Here is a 26,074-nt window from a genome sequence, read left to right as displayed (position 1 = left end):
TGACATCCGTTCCTGTTGGTTCATTCTGGTTAAATTCTTGGAGCAGGACAAGTGTACTAATGCTCGCCTGGTGTTGTGTTTTCCTGTCTGTGTTTGAGGCCAGGTTTTAGAGGCACACTCTGTCTCTTTCTTAAACGTCTCTCGGTCTCAGCCCTCACAGTAATGTGAGAAATTTTTCCACTTGCCTCAGACCTTGTGTGCACTTGGAATGGCCGCTGTGCATACAAATGGGCTTCTTTAGAAAGGACTCTCACTCAAGAGAGCTGAAAACTTTCAGCAGGTTCATTGAAAGGGTGTCAGTTGAACATTATGGGATGAGAGAATAATTAAATTCGGCATCTTCCAATCAGTGAGAGCATGTTTGACAAATTATAGTGGTTGTCTTGTAGAACTATAATAGTCTTTAATCGAATTCAGACAGACTGACATTTTGCATGATTTTAAATGTTCTGGTGTTGTTAGAATGGTATGAATGCGGGCTGTTTCTCATATACCTCACTGCGACTCTGTGCCTACACACATTTTGAATGCATCAAGGTCAGTTTCCAAGGTGGGTGGACATGCGGTATAACAAGAATCTCAGTTAGGGCTTTTTTAGCAATAAAAAATATATATCTTTTCTGGGAATGGTTGTTTTTCTTTCTAAGTTTCTCTACATTATTTTCAGTTTTTGCTCCAGAGATTGAACCAGATTCTTTTTTACATTTGTATGCCCACAGTCAGACCAAATCAGATGGGATTGCCAGCAGCACCGCAGATGCTTAACATTCCAGGCAAACCTGGGGTGAGTACCATTTCACCATTATGGTCCATCCTGAATGACTCACGCTTACCCATCAGACTGACACATACATGTTTCTGTTCATTCTCCCAGGTCCAGCATGGCTATTCCGGCCCTCCGTTGGCCGAGCCTGTCCATGAGGCGGACCCGTCAGCTAAAGGGCTCCTAGAACAGAACAGCTACAGCAACATTCCTAATGACGGGAAGCAGCACATGCCGCTCTACGAGAGGTTGTCCCCCATCAACCAAGCTCACGGCGGCCACTCCAACCACACAGACCCAGCCTTCTTCATCACCTCGTCCACATCCTCGTCCTCCGAGAATGAAGAAAACACAGGCTCCACTGCCAAGTGAGTAACCGAGAACAAGGGAATGTATGTGGGATATGTTGTCTTTCCAAAAAGGCTTTCTTCTAGTCATAAATTTAACCCAGGTTTTGTGTGTACAGACAGTTTTGTGGATAGAGTTATTGTTTTGATGCTTACTGCCACTGGTTTTTGCTGCAGAAAGTGTTGTTTGCTGTACTGACTGAGATGTTCTACAAGGTCATAAATACATTTATACAAGTTTGCCTAACCAATCTCTGCAGACATAGACATTAAACTCTGATACATATTTTTCATATTAGTTAGGGATGTACAATAAATAAAATATATGGATAAACATATTAAATTGATCAAGTAAAGACGTTTACATCACGAAAGATTTGTTTAAAATAAATACTGTTCATTTGAACTTTCTATTCATCAAACAATCCTGAGAAACCTATCATGGTTTTTACAAAAATATGGAGCAGCACGATTGTTTTCAATATTGATCATAAGAAATGTTTCTTAAACACAAAATCAGCATGTTAGAATGATTTCTGAAGGATCATGTCAGATCCTTCAGAAATCCATTACTGAAGACTGGAGTAATGGCTGCTGAAAATCCAGCTTTGCCATCACAGGAATAAAATGTGTAAAATATTATTTTAAATTGTAATAATATTTGACACTGTTACTGGTTTACTGTATTTTTGATCAAATTAAATTACAAAATCAATATCCATTTTTATATTGTACATTATAATGTTGTGATGCCTAAATTCACTTGAAGCATTTACAATTATTTATTACAATTTTTAGTGTTTAATTTTTAATTTATTCAGACAAAATACTAACATATATAATATAATCTCAGGTCTTAATTTTTTTTAAATCTTATATTTCTCCGACACGGTGCCGGTGTTGTGCCCATTTTCGACCCCATGCCAAATTATTACCCCTCTCGTTGAAATCGCTATCTAATTGCCTAATCCTAACCCCACCCCTAATCCTAACCCCTCCCCCACACCTAACCCTAAACCTACCCATACTAGGGGGGTCAGAATTCGGCACAACACCGGATCTCCGGCGTGCAGCATTTGGCTGCAGAAAAAAATAGTCCTACATTTAAAAAAAAAAAAACTTGATATCACATTCAAGTCCATGAGTTCGCCTAATAATGGTATGAGAGCAGCACAGATTTCACTCTCAACCAAACTAACATTACTAGCCAATCAGAATTTTTTGTGAATTTTTTTCAGAGTCGCAGCCCTGATGAATGGAGAAGCGTGACAAAAAGATGTGAGGCGCAATGGTCAAAGATGTCCATCTAGCGCATATTTACATAGAAAAACGAATTAAAAAGCAGCGGAGCTTTGTAAACAGCTCCGAGTAATCATGTCATCTCCATAAAACGATATGATCGCCAGAACAAATTTACCGGGATTTTTGAAAAGGTCCTGAATCACACACACATGATCTCTTACCGGTAATTTACCAGTGCTGTATGTTTGAAATGGGCTAAACTCTTCATCTGCATATGCTGTGAATTTGAATTGCTTACGTTCATCTGGGAAAACAGTGTGCATTATCTCACTAGATTTGTAACGTAAATCATTTATAAACCTTTGCCAACACAGGAGAATACTTCAACCTATTTCTAAATATGCCATTTATTGTACATTGCGATTACAAAATAAAAGTTTCTGAGTTTGCATGTGGCCAAATATCTCTATATATATATATATATATATATATAATTTTATAAATAAGAAATATAATAAATAAGAAAAATATTTGTATTGTATTGTACATATAGTTCATCGAGTCCATGAGTTCGCCTACCAATGGTATGAGAGGAGCACAGTTTACACTCTCAACCAAACTAACATTAGCCTACTAGCCAATCAGAATATTTTGCTCTTATAAACACGAGACGCGAATTAGTATCCAATTGCAGAGTCGCAGCCCTGATGAATGGAGAGAAGCGCGACAAAAAGCTGCGAGGCGCAATGGTCAAAGATGTCCATCTAACGCATATTTATATAGAAAAACTAATTAAAAAGCAGCGGAGCTTTGTAAACAGCTCAGAGTAATCATGTCATCTCCATAAGAACGATATGATTGCCAGAACAAATTTACCAGGATTTTTGAAAAGGTCCTGAATTACACATGATCTCTTACCGGTAATTTACCAGTGCTGTATGTGTGAAATGGGCTAAACTCTTCATCTGCATATGCTGTGAATTTGAATTGCTTACGTTCATCTGGGAAAACAGTGTGCATTATCTCACTACATGTAACGTAAATAATTTATAAACCTTTTCCAACACAGGACAATACATCAACCTATTTCTAAATATGCCATTTATTGTGCATCGCGATTTCAAAATAAACGTTTCTGAGTTTGCATGTGGCCAAATATTAAAATTTAATGGATTTAATGGAATCACGCTGTAAAGTGAAACATCACCAGGCCTTTGGCGCCCTCTGCAGGTATTTGTTATAATACAGTACATAATTTACTTACGTTGGTTATGTTCGTATTATGTAAAGGCATATTACATTACGTATTTTAACAGTGTTGTTCAATAAAACCATGTAAGTACTTGGTTTTGATATTTTATTTGAGTAAATTATTATTGCCTCATCGGTAGTTTATATATAAATAGTCATACTAAAGCCTGGTTTTCACTTAGGTCTGTTTGTTACTAAAAATATCAGATTACTCAGTTGTCAAAATAATCAGTAGATTACTTGTTTACCAAAATAATCATTAGTTACAGCCCTAGATTAGTTAAAATATTTCAAAATACAACTGCATTGTTTTACTTTTTGTAATTAAAAGACAAATATGTTGTCATTGAAAATGTCTTAAAAATAGTATTAAAATATTGTCTTGTTATTCTAGTTATTCTAGTTATTCTAATATTCTAGTGAACCAAGTATCTGTAAAATATGATCATATTACCCCAATTTTACAGTCTCTGCACTGGCTACCTATTAAGTTCCGTATCAGTTACAAAATATTATTACTTGCCTATAAGGCCCTAAATGGGTTAGCTCCTGCGTACCTAACTAGTCTTCTACCACGCTACAATCCATCACGCTCCCTAAGGTCGCAAAACTCTACCAAAAATAAAAGTATCGGTATCGGGCGAGTACTGGAAAAAGTGGTATCGGTGCATCCCTAAAAAAAATACATGCAAGTATAATGTGGGTGATTACAGACAGGTCTATAAAGTATAAAAACAGCTCTTTGTCTGATACAGCAATATGAGTTGTCAGCATCTTTTACACACAGATATTATTTGTCATTTAATTCTTATGCTTGCTGCACTCTTCGCTGTGGCAACAGTCTGATATCTTTAAAAAACGTATCATCTGAATTTGCTTTAAAATTGCATATTAATTATTATGCACTATTTAGGTAGCAATATTTATTCACATAAATGCATTTTATAGAATGCACACAGTAAATTCTATTTTGAGTACAGCTTCATGAACAATCTATCAAATGCTTTTCAGTTAAAATCTAACAGATTACAATTCATTCATAATGCAGTTAATTTTCCCGAATATCGTGTAAAGATTAAAACACATTTATCCCCATGAGGCTTGATATACAGCTTCATGAACAATCTATCAAATGCTTTTCAGTTAAAATCTAACAGATTACAATTCATTCAAAATGCAGTTAATTTTCCCGAATATCGTGTAAAGATTAAAACACATTTATCCCCATGAGGCTTGATGAAACAAGTGTGATTTCACCTGCTTCAGATGAGGCCTTGGATTTGTCCCCATTGTGCTGGTCCAAAGTAAAAAGACTCCCAGAGGCTCTTCTCACATCCCAGACACGAACCCTACTGTCAGTGCTGATGGGAAATCCATTGCACAAGAGTTACTAGCATTAATGCAAGATAAATAAATCACCTACAGATGGTGAGGCCAGATTCAGAACTGGCCTTTAAACAAGTTTGATCCCTCTGTTTATGTAATGCTAACATAATCATCCTTATGCCCACCTAAATTAGGCAACCATCAGCAATCTCGTTTGGGAATTAGATGCCAAACAAAACAGATGCCAAAATGCCTGAAAGTCTTCCTACAATCAGTTTCTTCCTAGAACTTTATATGCTTAGTTCAAATGTTGATCTCAGTTTACTTGTAAAATAGATTTAGCAAAAAATCTTGCAGAAGGCTGACACACAGGCTAATTATCTCACTCTCATTCACTCACATTATGCAAACAGCAGGTGAGCGCTGAATCTTTTGAGAAGACTGATAACATTATGCATAAATACTGCATGTGAGTTGATTATATAAAAAACAAAATGTACCATAAATAATCCTCAATAGTTAAAAAACAACAGCATCATATAGCACAGGATGTGGCTGTTTATTGTTATGGTAGCAAATGAAAGGTGAGTGCATTGACATTTGTGCAGGTGTGGAAGTGCTTACCTGGCGGTGGCCAGGATGTGCTCATATCGTGGAGACCATCTCACTGAGAGGATCTCGCCCCTGTGACCTGCCAGGGAAAACTTGTTTTTATGATAACTGACACTTTGGCCAACTCTCAATGTTTGTACACTACCGTTCAAAAGTTTGGGGTCAAATACTTAATACTTTTATTCAGCAAGGACACACTGAATTGATCAAATGTGACACTAAAGACATTTATAATGTTACAAAAGATTTCTATCTCAAATAAATGCTGTTTGTATTTATCAATGTATCCTGAAAAAAAAATGTATCAATTTCCACAAAAAATATTAAGCAGCACAATCTTTTTCAACATTGATATACAGAGATAAGAGTGTTTCCTGAGCACCAAATCAGCATATTAGAATGATTTCTGAAGGATCATGTGACACTGAATGACTGGTGAAAATTCAGCTTTGCATCACAATATTAAATAGAAATATTTTAAAATAGAAAACATTTATTTTAAACTATATCAATATTTCACAATAATATTATTTTAATGCACTTTACAAAATCTTAGCAACCTCAAATATTTGAATGGTAGTGTAAATCTTGCACTGCAGTATCTGAGATGAACAGAAAAATCTGGGAAAATTGCTGCTAATATGGCCAGGATTTGATGTCTGTTCAAAACATTTGAGCCTTTGGCTTTTGAAAGAGTACAATACCCCTCCACCAGGGCTGTCTCCATTCAGAAACAACTGGCATTACTCACCCTGAAGGATGTGGATGCGCGACCCAGACTTCAGATCACAAAGCTGCACTTTGGGGTCTTTGGTACCAACTGCCAACACAGAGCACAATAGAGCTGAGTGAGAAAAGAATAATACAACAGCTCAGACACACTGTTATTGTAGGAGCTCTGAACCCAGTGTTAAGGGCAACACACACTGTACACACCAATGTGTGTTTGTGGCAAGTAATTGCACAATATTTTGTTATTTTATAAGATTTATGTACTGGAATACAAATGATAAACTTTTGGGAAAATGTTGAATATAATCTTAAAAAATGATTCTGATTATGCAGTTGCAAGAAAAATTATGCGAGATGTCAGATTTTCTGGCATAAATTGGTCATAAAAATTTACCAGATTTTTAACTAAGTCACAATAAACATACAAATACAGTTTACTTAAATAATAATGCTTAATCACATTTACATTTGAATGGTTTCCAGTAACTAGGTGTTAGTCAGAGCTGTCAGGCCAAATTTATCAGAAATTTTGATGTGAACCATGCCTCAAACACAGGAGGACTCAGAACACCCAAAATGAATAATGTTTGACATGCATGAAGTTGGAAACAAGTGTGAAATTCTGTAAAGGCCTTGATGTCACTAGCTGTAAAGATAATTCAGCGAAGACAAAAAGACTGATCATATGTACAAAAGTATGTATCAGGGCAGATCCTAACTTGTGATAAATATTACATTATAGAGAAGGTTGCATTTGGCTATTCAGCATATAATCATGTCACTTCTTACTATACTATGGAAGATTATTAAGAACAAGTCTTCTTAAAACAAGTTTTTTTTTCTGAAAAAATGGAAGTTGGGGTAAAATTAATTATGAGTTCATTGAAACTCATTGGGAAAAATAGAAAAAGAAAGAGAGAAAAGAAAAGACAGAGACAATGGGACATGGAGGCATTCATAACCTGTCCTTCTTGATTAGTAGATAAGGGCCTGGATTCCTCACTTCTCACATCTAAAGCAGGAAATGTTTCACCGTCTCCCCATTTAATGATAATGACGATAAAGATCCCTCAAATACTTCCACTTTACCTAAAGAATATTCTAGAGCAGATATGAGCATCTATCAAAAACATACATTTTAGGAATAAACTCTTTTTTTGAAGGTCATCTGAAGATGTAGAAGCTTTGAATGTGCTACTCTACAGCTCTAAGGATTCTAAATTTGTAACTGAATCAAATCAAAGAGTAATGAGTGCTCAGAAGTGCAAAAGAACAGCCACATGCAGAAGGTTTGGTTTGGTCAGAGAACACACCTGCTACAAGACTGTGCTTCCTGGCTATAGGACACATGTGATGACAGTAGACATTACCATCAAACTGGAACTCCTCAGCTGGCTGAAATAAATAAATACATGAATAAATAAATAATCAATCATATTCAGTGAACCTTAATGTGGTTAAATCATATTTTAAAAGGGAAATACACATATATACACCCATGTTAGATGTGCTTAAGGGAGCAGGAGGCATTGAATGTTGCTTGGGCACCATTCCTGTGTGTCAGTTACAATGCAAATACCAGATGAAGGGCCAACAGATAAGGGACATTTGACACCACAGAAGAACCACTGTTTGAGCAGACTGGTGGTTCAACAAAGGCTTACTGCTTTCAGTTGTTGGATAATTTGCTAAATTACATTTGTGGAAAAAACTGTGGGGACTTTGTGGCTTGGGTAAAAGCAGGTGGTCATGTATACTTATAGATTAGATTAGATTCAACGTTGTTGTCATTGTGAAAGGACAGAGCCAATTAAATGCAGTTAGCAACTAACCAGAAGTGAAATTAGCAATATGTGTATATACATACATACATACAAAATATTATTAAGGAGAGAAAAAAATAAATAAATGAGTAATCTTGCAGACACGGACATAGACACACCTTCAGGGTTTCTGTGTCCCAGACTTTCAAGGTTTTGTCGAATGAACTGGATACAAACATACCAGTGTCATGCGGATACCACTGCACTGTTTCAACGCTGAATTTATGCACATGCCGACTGGACCTTCACAGAAAAACAGAGATGTGAAAGCCACACATAACATGCAAACACATTAAAATCTGAAAATATCATACTGCCATCTGGTGGTCACTGGATCACTGTGAACGAGAATGGAGTCATACTGACCTGCCCACTGTGCAGATTGCTTTGCAAGTGTATTGAGGCTTCTTGCTGTTGTTTTCCAAGTCATAGATCACAATTACGCCATCAGATCCACCTGACAACATACTGGAATGCAAACCCGGCCAGAAATTTGTAGCAATTACTGTCTTGTTGTTGTAAGGATCATCACAAGAAAATAATTGTGTTACATGCAAATATACATAAATGTGAATTCTGTGGTTATAGTACACTTACTATCTTCCATCAATAACCTCAATGTCCAGGGTGTTAATTCCATTGCCATGAATACGATCAACATCTCTGTTGTGGTTCAACTCCAGACTCAGCACCCTAAAGATACAGTATGGGAGATTGGGTTATGGTGCTTTTTCAGTGACATTTTAGATGAATTTGACATCCAATTACACTGAACAAAATTATAAACGCAACACTATATATATATTGTTATCAAATTATATATTAGCTTAGTTCCTTGTTGAACATCATTATCTCTTGTCTGTTCTTTTTCCCGTAGCTTGGATCAGGGGCAGACGGAAGCAGCCACCTACAATAGAGGTATTTTTGTGTCTGATTAAATTGAGAGTGCCTATCAAATCATTATATAATGTCTAAAAATATAAATAGAACAAAAAAATTTAAGACCAGAAAGGTTGTACATTTTCTTTTTATTGTATCTTAAAATTACAATTCTATAGCAAGTAATGTTGTAATGAACACATCATTGGGAGTGTCGTGTTAACACTTGTCTGTGTTGCCCTCTATAGGAGTTGCTACAGAACGAACGTTACAGGGAGCAGATTAAAGTCAGAGCTATAGAGGCAGAGGAGAAGGATAAAGCCCTGCAGGCCAAAGAGTATGAGGAAGGTTTGGTGGCCCGACCTGTTCAGACTCAGGTCAAAGGTCATGCTTCTGCCACACAGTTTGAACAGACTGAATTCAGTGAGGACCCCGTAAGCACTGCCAACACATTCCAGCCTGGGTCCTGGACACCTCCAGGAAGCAAAAAATAGGTTTATGTGAAACCTCCTTTGCTGTCTTCAAGTAAATTTGCAATTTAAGTGAAATAGTAGTTCTGCTGATTTTCACTGCATCTCAGCACTTCTTGATATAAATTCAGTACTGGTTTTCTTGAGACAATTGAAAAGCTCTGCATGTAATGACTGGTTAGCTTGCTATTATTTTTCAGGTTTAAAGGAATATTTTACCCAGAAATTAAACATTTCTGAAAATGTACACACCCTCAGGCTTTCCAAGATGTAGGTGGTTTCTTCAGCCAAACAGATTTGGAGAATTTGGAGTCCAAAGAGCTGATGAAAACATGACAATATAACATCGCAAAGGTCTTGTGAATTGAAAAGCTCAGCATTGAGATGTTTTTAACTTCAAACTGTTGCTTCCAGCTAAATTACAAGTCCTCTATCCATAATATTGCCTTCTCCGTGTCTAAATCAAGAGCCAAAGCAGTTCTGAACAAATATGTTGGTCGATTTTGATGTGAGAGGATGACAGGGGATGGCTTTTTTCACTGGAGGAAGCATTATTATTGATTCTAGACTTTAAAGTGAAAACTTCAAAGTTAAATGATGGATGTTAACTTACAAACATGCAGCTTTTCACTTCACAAGACATTAATTGATGGGCTGGAGTCATGTCAATTATGTGCATTATTATTTAGTTTTTCCTCTCATTCTCACGGAACCTATCACTGTACAGGATCAACTGGATAGGAATGTGATGTAATGCTACATTTCTCCAAATCTGGTCCGATGAAGAAACAAACTCATCTACATCTTAGATGGCCTGAGGGTTAGTAATGTTAATGTTTGGGTGAACTATTCCTTTCAAATCACTGAAATGGATTGTAAAATGATGTAAAGAAAAAAAAAATATGCTGCTAATTTTCTGAGGCCTGAGGGTTAGTAATGTTAATGTTTGGGTGAACTATTCCTTTAAAATCACTGAAATGGATTGTAAAATGATGTAAAGAAAAAAAAAATATGCTGCTAATTTTCTGAGTTCTGCTTCAGGATTGTTTCAAAATCAAATCACCAAATGTTGTAGAACATTTTATGCATTCAGTTTAATCGAAATGATATTTCAGATGTGCTGTCTCACCATATTGAAAATTATTAATATCAGTAGAGACTAATTTAAAATAATTTCTGTCTATTTCCTTTTGCACTTTACTTAGAAAATGTGTAAAAAAAAGTTGCAGCTTCACTTATCAAAATATTATGTTTATCCATAAGGGTTTCCAGTTAATTTACTTTACCAGCCTGTTATGTTGCAAACTGGTATTTATTATTTATATGATAACACAATTTATTATCATAATCATAAACACAGGCATTTTACATTTACTGCACTTTGTTATTCTTCTAGTTATTTACCTTTAGTGGCTAATGAATCAAAGGTCTCACATTCACAGGAAATTATGCATTGAAAAATAATGTGGTTAAGATTCAAGAATACTATAGTAATCACGCAGACATTAGACAGTTTTGAGCCAAAATTCATGTTAAGATTTTTTATTAATAAAAAAAAGCATAATGTAAGTGTTTTGTGGATTGAGCTTGGAAAACACAATCAATCAACCCAGTAAAAAATGGAATGCAGAGTACTGCACAATGGTGTATAGCACAACGATGCAGTGCATTTTCCACTGTATTGATAATATCCTGGAAAAGTACTGCAGTCCTGCCACTGAGATCAATCAACTCCCTATTATATGTTCCCTCTAAGGGTTTACTAAGGCCTCTTTCAAGCCCAGTCTTGCTCCAAGTCCCATAAGAACTGTCCTGGGTTAAGAGAAGAGCCATATATCGGGGACCGGACTGTTACATTGACCCCTCTCCATGCCAAGCTCAATCCTTCTTGGCCCTCTTGGCTTTGGCAATGTTCTCTTGTCGTTTTTGTTTCTTCTTTTGCTCACGGTCCTTGGCCTCGATCATCTTGGCAAGTTTCCATGACAACAGGGCACTGGCGATAAACAGAGGGGTCAAAGCCAGGATAACCGTGGTGAGAAAGCCATAGGGGTCTTTGGCTGCCCACTCCACCACATATTCTGCCCATGCTTTGATATCAATCATCGTCCTTGCACTCTGTCTTCAGCAGCAGATCCTGAGAAGAGAGAAGAGTTGTAAAATCACTAGATGCAGGATCTCATGCAATGTGTAAAAAGTCATATTCCTAAGTTTACATTGTAGTTTAGGGTCAATATTGCTCGCTGTAATTGCCTTTTATGCCTTTATTGACTGATCATATTGTGAGCTAGCTAGTTTAGCATGCAAATATAGGAGTTTTGTTTTACCGAGTAAAGATTTATGATTTTTCTTTTGTGCAATAAATATATACCTATTCATGTTTATATTTAAAAATGATTTGATAAAACTGTTAAACCAGTTACAGTTCTCTAACGAAGTTCGGTAGGTATCATTGATAGCTAAAAGCTAGCAACACATCTTTCTAGCGACTGTTCTACACCACCAATATGAATGTAAATTACACTATAGTAACTTTGTGTACATATCATTATATAGAGCATGTTGTTCAATGTCATCAGTTTATACAAAGACGAGCACCTACCAGATAAACCGTTCAATATTTGCCGAGCAGTTATGAGTTGGTAACTGACTGTCGCCAGAAACACCTAACGGAAATAAAAACGGAAGTGAAACTCTTAACGTGTGTGCATTGCAGCATGGGTAGTCGTTCCCATTCACGTCCTCTCAGAACGGAAACTACATATGGCTTAAAATGAAACGGTGTAAAGTAGTAACTATTAACTATAAAACATTCAAATCTATATTCAAATATTATGTAAATTAGCCTTTTAATTTTACCATTGATTTTTTTTTATCGTTGTTAACCTCTGTACTCATGTTGTCTTGCAAATATTTTGTAGAGCATGCAATGTGAATTATATATAACTATATAATTTGAATTATATGTAATTATAAATATAATAATGATAAATAAGTGAAGCAGTACCTTTTTCTTGGTTTTTATGTTGTATTTTAATTTTTACATTTTCTTTGTTTGGTGTTATATAAAATTTGACCAGTTCCAGATTTAAATACTTTGTGAAATGTTGTTCATAATGTGTTTTGAATTAAGTAAAAAGTTTATTATTAAGTATGTTTATTTTTTATCTTTTTATTTATTATAATTTTTTTTCATTGCAGAACTTGTAAAAACGTACAAGAACAGGGAAATGAGACATGGCTGTATTCTTACAAAGAACAATCCTAAAATAAGGACAAAAAACAATAATATGGATTTGCACACATCAAGTTATGGTATTATCCACACAGAACAAAATAAAAGCAAAAATAAATAAATAAATACAATTACAACATCTTTTAAGAAAAGTTGTCATAATGCATCAAAAAATTGGCACTATTTTTGTTATTTGTAAGTCTAAAATAAAAGATGAAATGAAAGTCAAATTAAGCAAGAAAAAAGGGGAAAAGACAAAGGATATTTAAGCCATTTTTCCTTATGAATGAAGACTTTTGCATTCAATATAAGGAAATTAACAACATATTTTGCAGATAATAGCTTTGGATTTTCATAATAAAAAATAACATCTTTGAGAGTTTATCATTAATAAGACCAATATTTTGACAGCCAAAATATAGATCATGTGACCAAACAAACCATCCAATCACAATCTTCCAAGACGTTAGTGTTGTAATTTCAAACGGGTGTGAGGATTGAAACATCCCCGGATTATATGTTTACACAGCCAGCGACATATCTATTAGCGGGTTTAGCTATCGATATATTCAGTAATACTATTAAATATAGCCTAATGTGTTCAGTAAATCAAAAACAAACTCTCCCGTATATGTAGGAATAATGTAAACGGCTGTATAGGTGTTTAATACATCGCGAGCTTTTCAATGAGTTCACACATCGTGACTCCAGGTCCATACAGGGCCACTAAACTGGTGAGTCTCTCCTGCCTTTTTGATCAGATTTGGTCTGGTGATGTATCGCATTTGGTTACAAGGCCAATTACCTGCGTCTATAATGCACGTTTATTTAGCTGTTCAGTTTTTGTTAAACAAATTGAGTTGTTGTTTTTGAGCTATAGGAGTGCTATGTTTATTGTTAGGTGTTTCTTTAGCTATATATGTTGTTATAGTTCACATTAAAACTATTTACCATGCCTTTTGCTACTTGTATATTTAATGTCAATTGTGAAAACATTTTGAACAAAAAGAGTAACAGTTATAAAGTTGGAGAACAACGCTTTTCCCTGCATATTTGTTTTATTATTATTATTATTAATTTATTTTTTTAATATATAAAGTGATTACAAGCTCTTCATGTGATGTTATCTTTTTATTTTCCAGTGGAATGAAGTGACCAAGCTATTCCGGGCGGGAATGCCTTTGAAGAAGCACCGACAGCACTTCAGAGTTTACATGAACTGCTTCACTGCATCAGCAGCTGTGGACTGGTTACATGAACTCTTGAAGAACAACAGCAATTTTGGACCCGAGGTCACCAGACAGCAGACAATCCAGCTGCTAAAAAAGTTCTTGAAGAACCATGTTATTGAGGATGTGAAGGGTAGATGGGGCATGGAAGACCTGGAGGACAACAGCCAGCTGTACAGGTATGATAAACTGTTTTAGAAAGGTTTGAAAGAATTTTGGTGAACATATATAGAGAATCGTAATGTTGTCTGGTTTAAAATATGTTTCAGATTTCCATCAACATCTCCACTGAAGCCCATTCCTAACCGTGCCCCTGTTTTGAGAAAAAAGAGCAGATCTATGATGGACAGGGAGAGTTTCTTCAAACTTAGGGACTCTAAGAAATTTGACAAAGAAATATTGGTAATTTTTGTTGTTTCCAATGTGTTGTCAACGTGAAATTTCATTGCAGATGTATAATATCCACTTGCTATTTCACACAGGAAAATGTGGATCCAGAAGCGCAAGAATCTGTGGGATCTTCCTCAAGCGAGACGGAGCACTGCAGGGAACTCACAGAGGATGACATTCAAGTCATCTGGAAGAATGTCACACTTACACAGTAAGCCCACCTGCCCCCACACCATCTGTCACATATAGTTTGCATGCGCTGACCTACACAGCTTTGCACCAAAAGTACTTCCTGCTTGCAGTCACTTACAAAGTAGCGAGATTATCTAATGTAATGCTTTGATGTATTGGTTCTAAATGTTTGGCATTTACAAGACACATCAAGGTATTTGAAATAATACTTTGGTGCATGTCCACAATGGTAATTGTTTTGTTAGTGGTCACTGCTGGTTTGTTTTTGATGTAGAAATTAATTCTGTATGATTTAGTCCAAAATAAATAATAATAGAGTAAAATGTGATGCTATATTGTCTTTTTTTGCAGTGTTCCCCCTAGGAAATTCTGTTACATGTCTAACTGTTCAAAATTAGAGGGTGTATTACATAAATTAATTAAAACAACAACAACATTTTAAATATGTTCTACATGATGTTCTATATCATCTTCTGAATGCTCAGTTTGCAGAAGTTGGTGGGATCAGGGTCTCTTGAAGATGTTTTGGATCCAGCCCAAGTCAATCCCCAGTTCATTGTGTATAATATGACCAAAGTCAATAAACATGGAGTCGTTTCATTGGAAGATAAGACAGGTAGGCCATATACATGTCATTTCAGTCTGTAGTGAACATCATATTTTTGCATTGTTTATTTTGTCTTGTTTTGTGCCCCTCCATAGATGATTTGCCACACTGGGTTTTGTCTGCCATGAAATGTCTTGCAAACTGTAAGTTATGCTACTTGTGAAATTAAGTAAAGTTGAAATAAGTATTTAAAATGTTACTACAGCCGGATCAAGATAACATTCATAATGTATTTTTGTATATATGATATAATAGATAATTAATTGATTTTATAATAATGCTTTGTCATTTTTCCAATCCATCAAGGGCCAAAGTATGACTCAAACCAGTCATCTTACCCAGGCTTTGAGCGGGATGTGTTTAAAACGGTTTCAGACTATTTCTACAGCCTTTCTCAGCCACTGCTTACTCAGCAGTACTATGAACTCTTTGTCAACATCTTGGGTATGTATGAAGCACATGCTTGATTGTACAACGGTTTTCAGCATTGATAATAATAAGTAATGTTTTTCTGAGCACCAAATCAGCATATTAGAAGGATTTCTGAAGGATCATGTGACGCTGAGGTAATGGCTGCTGAAAATTCAGGAATTATATTTTAAAATCTATTCAAATAGAAAATAGTTATAGTAATAATATTTCACAATATTACTGTGTTTTTGGTCAAACAAATGCAGCTTTGATGAACTTCTTCCAACAACATTTTTTAAAAAATCTTACTGACCCCAAACTTTTGAATGGTAGTGGATCCATTTGACAGTTTATGTAAATATGGTTTGTTACATGATTGATGATTTTTTTTTTTACATAAGCAGGAAAAATGGGTTAATAATATGTAATTTGAGATTAAGGCCTGGATGGTTTGAATACTCATACACTACATCCTTTCTGGGAAATGCCTCCTAAAGAACTACTTAAATCATTTGGCTGTGGGTATTAATATATAAAATACTGATGGAACAAACTGTGGAGTCACAGTTTTTACTGACTGCACTGCTTTTGTGGTGTCAAATGATGTTCAAAACTAACTCTGTCTGCTCTGTTTTAAATGTCTCACCTCATTCTTGAATGTCTTTGCCTGCCTGTTTGTTGTTTATGTTCTGTTGTCTGGTCCTTTGCTAGTTATGTGTGGCTACATCACGGCTCCTAAAACTCAACGTGGAAAGCGTAAAAACCAGGAGGAACCCAACTGCCCACAGCCATCCAAAACCCCAAATGTGAATGCTGCCAACCTGTTCAAATCGACCGAATGCCTCCTGCTGAGCTTAATAAGAAAGGAGGCCTTCGATGAAGCCGATTCGCCCATGAGGGAAGTTTTCAGTTCAAAAGCAGAGACTAAGTTAGAAACCCATAGAGCACAGCAGCCCGTTTATAGAGGTAGAAGGGCCAGCGATGGAGAATGGCTGGACGGTAGCTATCTAGAAATTCCTCAGGCTCACAAAACAGAAGTCCCATTTGGCAGGCTTCGGTCAAGAAGTTGCTCTTTGGAGGGAATTGTTGATAACCATTCAAAGAACAGACTTCTCAGATCATCTGAAAGCCTACAGTCCTGCAGCAGTGATAGACCATCCTCTCAAACAGATTCTCCAGTAGCCCCAAACCTCAAATTTCAGCGTCAAGGTTCCTCCGTGTCCATAAACTCTTGTGTTCAAACTTCCAGCAACAACACAAGCTCACAACTCCCTTCAGATCTTCACAGAACCAACCAGAGACCCTCCAGGGCCCGGCCCAGAAGCATCGGTAACTTGTTTGACATAGAGGAGAATAGAGAAATGTCTGCTAGCAGCTTTAGCATCCACGCTCCTGTGGCTGAAATTACCATGAGGCCAGATTCCACATCCAGCATTGGCCTTAGAGGTCCTGGTTTGCTCAGTTTGCATGGAAGTTGCATGGACATTAGGGCAGGTCCGAGCTTTAGCAGACGCTGTCAGAGCTCTCTGGACCTGAGCAAACCTGCACCCACCTGGCCCCCGTTAGCACGCCACCCCGAGCAAAGTAAGAGCATGTGAAAAACACACATGAACCATGAGGATATGCTTCTTTGTTTGTGCTTGAGCATGTGTTTGTTTGTGCCTGCCAGACTAACGTGAATTATAATTCTTAAAGGGATAGTTCACCCAAAAATGAAAACTAAAAAATGTGTTCACCCTCATGTTGTTCCAAACCTGTATGATTTACTGTACTTTCTTGCATGGAACACAAAGGAGGAAAAAGCGACTCTTATTTTCTTGCTAAATATCTCCTAGAGGTTTGGAACGGTATAACGGAATTTTAATTTTGGAGTGAACTATCACTTTAATGCTAACTAATTCTATGGCACACTTTGGCTACTAATTTTTATTTTTTTATTTTTTTTTTGTTACCTATTTATTCATTTGGAAAAATTATAATTTTTTAAAATATTCTAAACATTTCATTTACTTACTGAAATGTAAAATATATACATTTTTTATAGGTACAATTCTGTTGCTTAAAGAAGTTTATGTGTGTGATTTGGTCATTGGCATTGATTACGTGATGTTCAAGCTTTATGTGTGTTCATTTTGTGTGTGTTTAAGTTAATGTTCGTCATGCCTAGAGCTGATCCGTGCTGGTCGCTGAGGAAATACATCAACTTCGCGCTGTTGATCGCCGGATCGGCTTTCACCATGGATGGTGGATGGCCCGCCCGCCACCGCTCACTCAAGTCGGCCTCCGCTCACTCTAGGCCTCCGGCCTCCGCTCACTCTAGCCCGCTGTGTGTGACGCTGTGTTTCGTTGTGAACGCGAAGGTTGCCTAACCCGATGCAATGCGTAAAAAGACAGTATAAGTCATTATTATCCGTAATTATGTCCCCACTGGATGCAACAAATACCTAGTTTATAATGGGTTTTAATGTTTTTGTTTCGTCGCTCCGGCCGGACAAGGCATCACAATATGGCAAGGGCTGTAACATTTCCGTCACACGCTTGAGGTATTCGGCCAATCACAACGCACTGGATAATCCAGCGTGCTGGCCAATCAGAGCACACCTTGCTTTTCAGACTGATGAACTTTGTAAAAATCGACGCGTTTCAGAAAGGCGGGCATAGAGGAGAAACAATAATGTACAGTATGTGGAAAATAATGTGTTTTTTTTACTTTAAACCGCATAAACGCATTTCATTACACCAAATACACCAAATAATATTATTTTTAGCAACATCATATGACCCCTTTAAAGTCCTGTGCTGTGGTTAATTTCGGTTACATGGGAGTCACATGACATTCCAGGTTTATTGCAGCCGTCACAGGAGCGAGTGGCCATCGAGGGCCTTCAGCTCTGCACATTACTCCTGCCGCCCGCCTGTCGCCGCAAACTACAGCTGCTTCTGCGAATGATCTCGCGTATGAGCCAGAACGTCGACATGCCGCGGCTGCATGACGTCATTGGAACACGGACTCTGGTCAGGAAGATTCCAGTAGACCTAATATAGATCTATAGAATTTTTTTAATTACCTTTTTATCATCTCATTTTGTTTTCATGTCCTTTTGTGCACATTCATATATTTCGTATACGTTACATATACATTTGTGTTTATGTGTGTGCAGTTGGTGCAGACGTTCTCTAGATGTGTCTTGAGTTGTGAGGAGGTGGATGATCTGGACGAACTCTTGGCTACAAGGCTGTTATCGTTTTTAATGGATCACCATCAGGAGGTCCTTCAGGTGCCTGTGTACCTGCGCAATGCTGTTGAAGATCACATCAGTTACCTCAAATCACTGGTGAGTGCTGACAAACCACATGGAAATTACACATACGATATATATTTCTTAGAAATAATATTTATTTAAATTGATATTTATTGCAATATAATATCAGTGTTGTTTAAAAATGCAAAATATATAGAACTATAATTAACTCAATTTTGATAAAGCTCTTACGATCACCTATGCTGCATTTGTTTCATCAAAAAGGGTTAACAGTTAAATTAATATTACCCTTACAGTTAAAAGGGTAGTATTGTAAAATATGATTACAGTTTAAAATAATTAATATATTTTTATTTATTCCTGTGATGGCAAAGCTGAATTTTCAGCAGCCATTATTCCAGTCTTCAGTGTCACATGATCCTTCAAAAATCATTCTAATATGCTGATTTGTTGCTCAAGAAATATTACTTATTATTATCAATGTTAAAAACAGTTGTGCTACTTAATATCTTTATGAAAACCTTGATGCATGTTTTTCCAGGATTCTTTGATGAATAGAAAGTTCAAAAAGAACAGCATTTATTAGAAATAAAAATCTTTTATAACATTATAAATCTTTTTACTGTCACGTTTAATCAAATGCATCCTTGGTTAATAAAGTGTTCATTTATTAACACACAAAAAAATGCTGACCCCAAAATTTTGACCGGTATTGTATATTTTAAATATTTTTTTAAAGCAACTTGCAACCTGAGGATGAAGGAATAGTGAGGGTTAAACAGAACCTGAGTTAAAACAAAAGCATCTGTTGTCAGTTACCACAGAAAATAATTCTGACTCATCCCTCAGTTTATAAAATCAAAGATTTTTTATTTGTATTGTAATGGACATTGTATTGGAGGAATGAAACATAGTTAAATTGTATTTTAACCAAATTATTCATGAGAAGAAATGCCTCTGTTTATTTATTCATCTGTGCATTATATTTTGTTTATCCAACATTCATTTGCATGCGTTCTGGATCTCAGACCACACACCCAGGCTCTGGTGTTGCCATGCCGACCTACTCATTCTGCAGGCAGATCAGCACTCAGGAGTTTGAAGAGCAGAAACTGTCTGTGTCCCAGACTGCCCTTGCTGACCTACTGGAGAGTCTCATAAAGGACAAGACCATGTCTGTGAAAGAGAAGAAAAAGAAGCTAAAACTGGTATTTATTTACTGAACTTCTCATATCTCATAAACATCCTGCTGTTTCCACGAAAGGGATACAAAATAAGACCTTAAAGCGGTCCTATTATGCTCTATTACAAAGTCTTGATTTTGTTTTACAGCAACATTACAGACTAACTAAAGTTGGAAAAGTGAAAAAGCATAATAGGACCCCTATTAAACATTAAGCATTATTAAACATTTTTATTACTTTTTGTTATTTTCTCTCCGTAAATATTAAACACAAAATGAAATGTAATTTAATCACTGAAATATCCTCTTAACACCAAAGTGTTGATTCATAGTTTGTTCCAGTTAATTTTATGACCGCATACAAAAGCAAATAATTTTTGTTGTTCTTCTCTCAGTTTCAGAAGGAATATCCAGACATCTACTCAAGACATTTTCCCACAACAGAGAGTGAAGCTCAGCTTTTTGCAGATAAACCAAAGATAAAACCGCCAATGCTGTTAAGCATCAAGAAAGCCAGAACCTTCAGTATTCGAAACTGAATACCTCTTAAATTGTTTAAGTATGAATGATATTTTGGGAGACTGGTTGAGTTTAAAGACCTCTAGTTGATCTGTTGCATTGGATCGCATTGTATAATCTGAACTGTAACTTTGGTTGAAGTGTTTTTTTTATTATAAAGTTTCTTATGGTATTTCTCTCTAGTGAAGTGACTTTTCTTTTTTTTTTCAGTTTCAGTACAGATGTCTGTTAGTTTTAATGTTATTTATTTAAGGTGTGTGATTTGTTGTAAGTTATTGGGAGCTTTCAGACATTCATAGAGTCATATCTACAAAAGCTCAGAGGACCCACAGCAAATATTATGCAGATAGGTTTGACATGCTGTTTACATGGAGACTTCTTGAAACAAAATGAAGATTTTATTTTTAGTCTTGTAACGTTGTTTATGTGTGACTTTTAGTCCCTTGTTGTTCTATTGTCTCTTTTTTTGTGTGTCTTCACTATTCAGGTGCATAGAAAATGTTCACTCAGACTTCTAAAGACAAATATATCGATTTTCTGTGATGTAGGAGTTTCCTGGCTACTAAGCTAGTATGGGCTAATTTGCACTGTTTTTTTGCCATTTCAAATGCGCTAACGTGTAGTCATTTCTTATGTACATATTTTCTTTCTAGTGAGTACTATCTACTGATTGCTTATGTTCCTCTTTTATCAGTGTTTTATTATCTTGCACTCATTGTACTGATTCAGTGGCTTGCAAATTAAGAATGAAAGACTAAACTTGGACAGTGATTGATTTATGGTTTTACTGTATCGAGTTAATGAGCATAAGTGAGCCAAATCCATTACGTTTTATGTTGTTTATAACTTTATTGTATCACCCTAAATACTTATACTGTTCCTGATCTATGCAATAAACATTTTAAAAATGCATTTTTTTGTTTGTGTGAAATAAATGTTTACCTTTTTTTAATAATTGCCAGTATTTGAAAGGTACGAACACATGCATGTGTGCATGTCATTGTGGTCTCTGACTTGTGAGAAGTGCTTCTGTGTGGACCTTCATCAGTATTCACATCCAATCTCCGTTTATGATATGGTGCTCTGGCCCTGGAAAACAAATCATTTGTCATCCAGGGACGTAAACAAAGAAATGTGATTAATGCCTTTTCACATGCCACGTTCCCATGACTATGGACAATTGGCAACTTTTTGTATTGTGGTAATGTGGACTCTTATTGTTAAATACTAAAACAACAATGTACTTCATTACTTTCATATATCTTTTTTTATTATTATTAAAAAGTAAATATTCATAAAGCTCTCTGCAAATTGAGCCAGTTCACCACTGGTATGAATGTGTTCTTCATTTGAGCTGTAGTGTCTTTCAGGAAGGTAAACGTTAGTGTAAATGCTCTTGGTCTGAACACAAAGGGATTTTTGTTTCAGAGCCTTCCAATCGGTCGGAGGAGGAGGAGTTCTAAGACTTTGTGGCTGTTCCTGGGAACAGAGCAGTTCTGGTTTACACACACAGACAGCATCTCACCTCTAACTCAGTTCAACATGGTCAGCCGGTGAGTAATGGAACTTTTAACTCTCAGTCAAACTGCTCAGATTGTACAAATGTATTTATTGTACATTTTTGGAAAGTGGCAAATTTGAAAAGTATTTCTTTGTTAAACTGATGTTTCCTTAATCATTTGTTTCCTTTAAGCTTAAGTTTGTATACCCTTGGCAATGTATAATTTAGAAGAATGTGCAAAATGGTTCAAGAATGAGTATATTAGTATAAGTTTAGTTGTTTTGTTTTTCTTTTTAATGTCACGTCATTATGTTAAAAATGTGGTCATCTGTTTTCATTCACAGTCTTGAACACCCAGCCGGTGGCTATAAAAAAATCTTTGAGTCATGTGACGAGTTAGCTGAGCCCATTCCTGCTCATGTCTCAGGTTTGTATGCCTATAAATCAAGCATTTTCAATTTGATAACTTTCCACATTTTACTTTCTCCATGCTTTCGTTGAAGGGAAAAGTGTATGCAGCTTCTGCTGTGGCCGATGTAAAGACCTTGTAGCTTTTGATATGGGAGCTGTTTTATAGACATTCGGGGGCTGAAGAATTTATTTGGTTAAAGTGAACCCTCTCTCTTTCTCTGCAGGCAAAATCCCTGCCTGGCTCACTGGCAGTCTGCTCCGTGTGGGCCCTGGGCTCTTTGAAATTGGAGATGAACCTTTTTACCACATTTTTGATGGCCAGGCTCTCATACACAAGTTTGACCTGAAGGATGGACATGTCACTTATTACCGCAGGTAAGACCCTGTGTTATACGTTTGTGTGTTTATCGTGCAGTAAAATCCAAATTGAGTTTATGACCTAAAGGTTTTGCAATAAGTTACTGGAATTGAAATGACTCATATGCTGGATAATTTTTGTAAAAAGTGGTTTAATGCAGAAATTAGATTTTGCTTAATCAAATGCATATTTACTGGTACCTTTAACTTCAGGTTTATCAGAACTGATGCTTATGTGAGAGCCATGACAGAGAAAAGGATTGTGATCACAGAGTTTGGCACCGCTGCATATCCAGATCCATGCAAAAACATCTTTTCCAGGTCTGGAGAGCATTTTCTATTAAATTTCATTTGGGAGTATAATAATATTGCCATAAAAGCAAATTTACTCCTAATGGTGCATTTACTTTTGGTACTTCCGGTTTTTTTTTGTACATCAGGTTTTTTACTTACTTTCAAGGCATTGAGGTGACGGACAACTGCCTTGTCAACATCTACCCCATTGGTGAGGACTTCTATGCCTGCACGGAAACCAACTACATAACCAAAGTTGATCCTGATACCCTAGAAACGATAAAAAAGGTAGGCTTTTGCACTGTTGCCCAATTTTGAAGCCATTAACAAAAACATACATCTTTTAAAGGAATAGTTCAACCAAAAATAAATATTTTCTGAAAATGTACTCACCCTCAGGCCATTCAAGATGTAGATGAGTTTGTTTTTTCGTCAGAACAGGTTTGCATTACATCACTTGCTCACTAATGGATCCTCTGCAGTGAATGGGTGTCGTCAGAATGAGAGTCCAATCAGCTGACAAAAACATCCCAACAATCCACAAGTAATCCACATGACTCCAGTCCATCAATAAACAGTCATGCTGATTACTAATAGATTATCGTGCTGTTTTTATCAGCTGTTTGGAGATTCTGACGGCACCCATTCACTGCAGAGGATCCAATGCTAAATTTCTTGAAATCTGTTCCTATAAAGAAACAAACTCATCTATATTTTGGAAGGCCTGAGGGTAAGTACATTTTCAGCAAATCCTAATTTTTGCATGAACTGTTCCTTTAACATCTCTACTTCCCATAGGTGGACCTTTGCAATTATCTCTCAGTCAATGGTGTGACAGCACATCCACATACTGAACCAGACGGTACAGTATATAACATTGGGAACTGCTTTGGGAAGAACATGTCACTGGCCTACAACATTGTCAAGATCCCTCCACCACAAGATGGTTGGTATATTGCTTTGTTGGTCTAAAAGCCTCTTATTAATGCATTCTGTGAAAGTGTTTAACTTTTCTTTAATCATTTATTTAATCAGATAAATCCGATCCAATTGAGAAGTCAAAGGTTTTGGTGCAGTTTCCAAGCAGTGAGCGATTCAAACCATCCTACGTCCATAGGTTGATATGATATGATATGATATGATATGATATGATATAATATAATAATAAATTCTTCATAATTAAAATAAATATGAATAAATTATATATATTTTTTTAGCTTTGGCATGACGGAGAACTACTTTGTGTTTGTTGAGACTCCAGTGAAGATCAATCTGCTGAAATTTCTGACTTCCTGGAGTATCAGAGGGACAAATTACATGGACTGCTTCGAGTCAAATGACAAAATGGGTGTAAGTCAGAGCTTACTGGCATTATATCATGTTCGAAATGTTAATTATATGTTTGGAAAACGAAAACAACAAAAAAAAATGCTCTGGGTATTTTGTACGATAACTCATCCTTTTCATTTGGTTGCATTCCCAGACATGGTTTCATCTGGCAACCAAGAATCCTGGAGAATACATTGACCACAAATTCAGAACATCTGCCTTTAATCTTTTCCATCACATTAACTGTTACGAGGACCAAGGCTTTATTGTTGTCGACCTTTGCACTTGGAAGGGGTAAGACTGCTTGTTTTTTATATTTATTGAAGCATTAGCTAACATCTCAAAATGGCCAAATAACATGTATCAACTAACAAAAAACACATGCATTTGACAATGGCAGTAAACATGGCCAGAGGAGAGCTCAAAAATAGACTATGGTGGTCATCTGTGTTCCCCTTTCTTTGAATGACAGGCATGATTTTGTGTATAATTACCTATATTTGGCAAACGTGAGGCAAAACTGGGATGAAGTAAAAAAAGCAGCCATGAGAGCTCCACAGCCAGAGGTGCGGCGATACGTGCTTCCACTGGACATTCACAGGGTAAGAGATATCATGATCCTACTTCACCTCAGGAACTATTAGATTGAATTCAGTTTGTTTCTTTATATTTTTGTCTCTGTCTTTCCAATGCAAAAGTTCATTCCTTTGTTGTTTTTGCAGGAAGAGCAGGGGAAGAATTTGGTTTCGCTTCCATACACCACAGCCACTGCTGTCATGTGCAGTGATGGAAGCGTTTGGCTTGAACCTGAGGTTCTTTTCTCTGGACCGCGTCAAGGTAATTACTCAGTCAGCACCTTCCTTATTTGGAAACAGTCATAAATACAGCTGAGTTATTATAGATTTTATAACTATTTTTTTTTAAATAATTGTTTTATCCAGTACTTAAAATGTAATGTACTTATTAAAAACTAATATTAATAATTGTTTAAAAAATAAATGAATAAAGTCAGATTTCAAAAAATAGATTGAAAGTATTTCCTCTTTGGGTTGTGTTTGTGTTTCAGCTTTTGAGTTTCCTCAGATCAACTACAAAAAATACTGTGGGAAAAATTACACCTTCGCTTATGGACTTGGGCTAAACCACTTCGTTCCAGACCGGGTGTGTGTGACGTGATACTGAACATTTTTCATGTTCAACATTTGCTCCATGTGTGATTTGTGTCATTTTTGTGGGGTTTTAGATTTGCAAGTTGAACGTGAAAAGCAAAGAAACATGGATATGGCAGGAGCCAGATGCCTATCCATCCGAACCACTGTTTGTGCAAAGCCCTGATGCTAAAGATGAAGATGATGGTATTCCACATCTGTTACTAAACAGAACATATATTTTGAATCTTTTTATTATCCCAAAATAATGGTTTTTATTCTGGTTTTCTCAGGTGTTCTTCTGAGTATTGTAGTGAAACCAGGAGTCACCCAGAGGCCAGCGTTCCTCCTCATACTCAATGCCACTGACCTGACAGAAATAGCACGTGCAGAGGTTGATGTCATGATTCCTGTCACTCTCCATGGCATGTACAAACCTTAGAGGATCATAACCACGACTTTGCATTTCAGACTATACTTTAAAATTGGTACATTTTTAATGTAAACAGTGTGATTGTTGCTATTTTAAATGGGCCAGTTATATGACCTGATATGCTTGTAAT

The 26,074-nt window shown here is 36.3% G+C and overlaps 6 protein-coding genes across 6 annotated transcripts in view; 4 read left to right on the top strand and 2 right to left on the bottom strand.

Annotated features, from left to right (window-relative positions):
* The window catches only part of LOC107657849 (DNA excision repair protein ERCC-8-like), a 14,184-nt gene extending 5,239 nt beyond the window's left edge, over positions 1–8,945 (bottom strand). Inside the window, exons 1-8 of the mRNA XM_016446122.1 lie at positions 8,941–8,945; positions 8,694–8,789; positions 8,463–8,564; positions 8,216–8,339; positions 7,587–7,668; positions 6,293–6,361; positions 5,554–5,620; positions 4,861–4,964 (exon numbers count right to left, since the gene is read on the bottom strand). Coding sequence (XP_016301608.1) covers positions 4,861–4,964; positions 5,554–5,620; positions 6,293–6,361; positions 7,587–7,668; positions 8,216–8,339; positions 8,463–8,564; positions 8,694–8,789; positions 8,941–8,945 — 649 coding nt within the window. The remainder of the gene's footprint in view (positions 1–4,860; positions 4,965–5,553; positions 5,621–6,292; positions 6,362–7,586; positions 7,669–8,215; positions 8,340–8,462; positions 8,565–8,693; positions 8,790–8,940) is intronic.
* LOC107657866 (putative uncharacterized protein C9orf129) lies at positions 718–1,137 on the top strand. The gene is made up of 2 exons (XM_016446139.1): positions 718–784; positions 875–1,137. The coding sequence occupies exons 1-2, from the start codon at positions 734–736 to the stop codon at positions 1,133–1,135; spliced, it is 312 nt and encodes a 103-aa protein (XP_016301625.1). The 5' UTR covers positions 718–733; the 3' UTR covers positions 1,136–1,137.
* A 30-nt stretch (positions 8,946–8,975) lies between the features above and the next one.
* LOC107657848 (mimitin, mitochondrial-like) lies at positions 8,976–10,338 on the top strand (the record flags this gene model as incomplete). Its single annotated transcript, XM_016446121.1, has 2 exons — positions 8,976–9,014; positions 9,224–10,338. Coding segments are annotated over 2 exons (285 nt in total), but the record flags the coding sequence as incomplete, so codon positions are not given.
* A 633-nt stretch (positions 10,339–10,971) lies between these two features.
* LOC107657865 (small integral membrane protein 15) lies at positions 10,972–12,170 on the bottom strand. Its single transcript, XM_016446138.1, has 2 exons — positions 12,045–12,170; positions 10,972–11,579 (listed from the first exon to the last, which is right to left on the bottom strand). Exon 2 carries the CDS (start codon positions 11,546–11,548, stop codon positions 11,324–11,326), a length of 225 nt encoding a protein of 74 aa, XP_016301624.1. The 5' UTR covers positions 11,549–11,579; positions 12,045–12,170; the 3' UTR covers positions 10,972–11,323.
* A 921-nt stretch (positions 12,171–13,091) lies between these two features.
* On the top strand, positions 13,092–21,197 carry LOC107657894 (DEP domain-containing protein 1A-like). Its single transcript, XM_016446188.1, has 12 exons — positions 13,092–13,411; positions 13,820–14,085; positions 14,176–14,308; positions 14,389–14,507; positions 14,974–15,104; positions 15,191–15,238; positions 15,402–15,539; positions 16,218–17,090; positions 18,349–18,521; positions 18,668–18,841; positions 19,798–19,977; positions 20,348–21,197. Exons 1-12 carry the CDS (start codon positions 13,364–13,366, stop codon positions 20,489–20,491), a joined length of 2,427 nt encoding a protein of 808 aa, XP_016301674.1. The 5' UTR covers positions 13,092–13,363; the 3' UTR covers positions 20,492–21,197.
* Positions 21,198–21,952: 755 nt separating this feature from the next.
* Positions 21,953–25,973, top strand: LOC107657893 (retinal Mueller cells isomerohydrolase). Its single transcript, XM_016446187.1, has 14 exons — positions 21,953–22,024; positions 22,317–22,399; positions 22,608–22,758; positions 22,954–23,061; positions 23,181–23,322; positions 23,833–23,980; positions 24,070–24,151; positions 24,252–24,384; positions 24,518–24,657; positions 24,836–24,965; positions 25,086–25,200; positions 25,430–25,524; positions 25,607–25,718; positions 25,805–25,973. The coding sequence occupies exons 1-14, from the start codon at positions 22,014–22,016 to the stop codon at positions 25,951–25,953; spliced, it is 1,599 nt and encodes a 532-aa protein (XP_016301673.1). The 5' UTR covers positions 21,953–22,013; the 3' UTR covers positions 25,954–25,973.
* Positions 25,974–26,074: the final 101 nt, after the last annotated feature.

This window comes from Sinocyclocheilus anshuiensis, unplaced genomic scaffold, assembly GCF_001515605.1.
Source record: "Sinocyclocheilus anshuiensis isolate Anshui unplaced genomic scaffold, SAMN03320099.WGS_v1.1 scaffold107, whole genome shotgun sequence".
Lineage (NCBI taxonomy): Eukaryota > Metazoa > Chordata > Actinopteri > Cypriniformes > Cyprinidae > Sinocyclocheilus > Sinocyclocheilus anshuiensis.
The sequence above is the reverse complement of the archived record's forward strand: the minus strand, read 5'-3'. Positions and strand labels throughout refer to the sequence as shown.

Bases quoted from the DNA above. Each gene is read 5' to 3' on its own strand.
- LOC107657866 (XM_016446139.1), top strand. From the start codon at position 734: ATGGGATTGCCAGCAGCACCGCAGATGCTTAACATTCCAGGCAAACCT. The intron at 785-874 runs GTGAGTACCATT...TCATTCTCCCAG, and splicing joins ACATTCCAGGCAAACCTGGG to GTCCAGCATGGCTATTCCGG.
- LOC107657865 (XM_016446138.1), bottom strand. From the start codon at position 11,548: ATGATTGATATCAAAGCATGGGCAGAATATGTGGTGGAGTGGGCAGCC.
- LOC107657894 (XM_016446188.1), top strand. From the start codon at position 13,364: ATGAGTTCACACATCGTGACTCCAGGTCCATACAGGGCCACTAAACTG. The intron at 14,309-14,388 runs GTAATTTTTGTT...TATTTCACACAG, and splicing joins AATTTGACAAAGAAATATTG to GAAAATGTGGATCCAGAAGC. The intron at 15,540-16,217 runs GTATGTATGAAG...GTCCTTTGCTAG, and splicing joins ACTCTTTGTCAACATCTTGG to TTATGTGTGGCTACATCACG.
- LOC107657893 (XM_016446187.1), top strand. The intron at 24,658-24,835 runs GTAAGACTGCTT...TTTGAATGACAG, and splicing joins GACCTTTGCACTTGGAAGGG to GCATGATTTTGTGTATAATT. The intron at 25,525-25,606 runs GTGTGTGTGACG...GTGGGGTTTTAG, and splicing joins ACCACTTCGTTCCAGACCGG to ATTTGCAAGTTGAACGTGAA.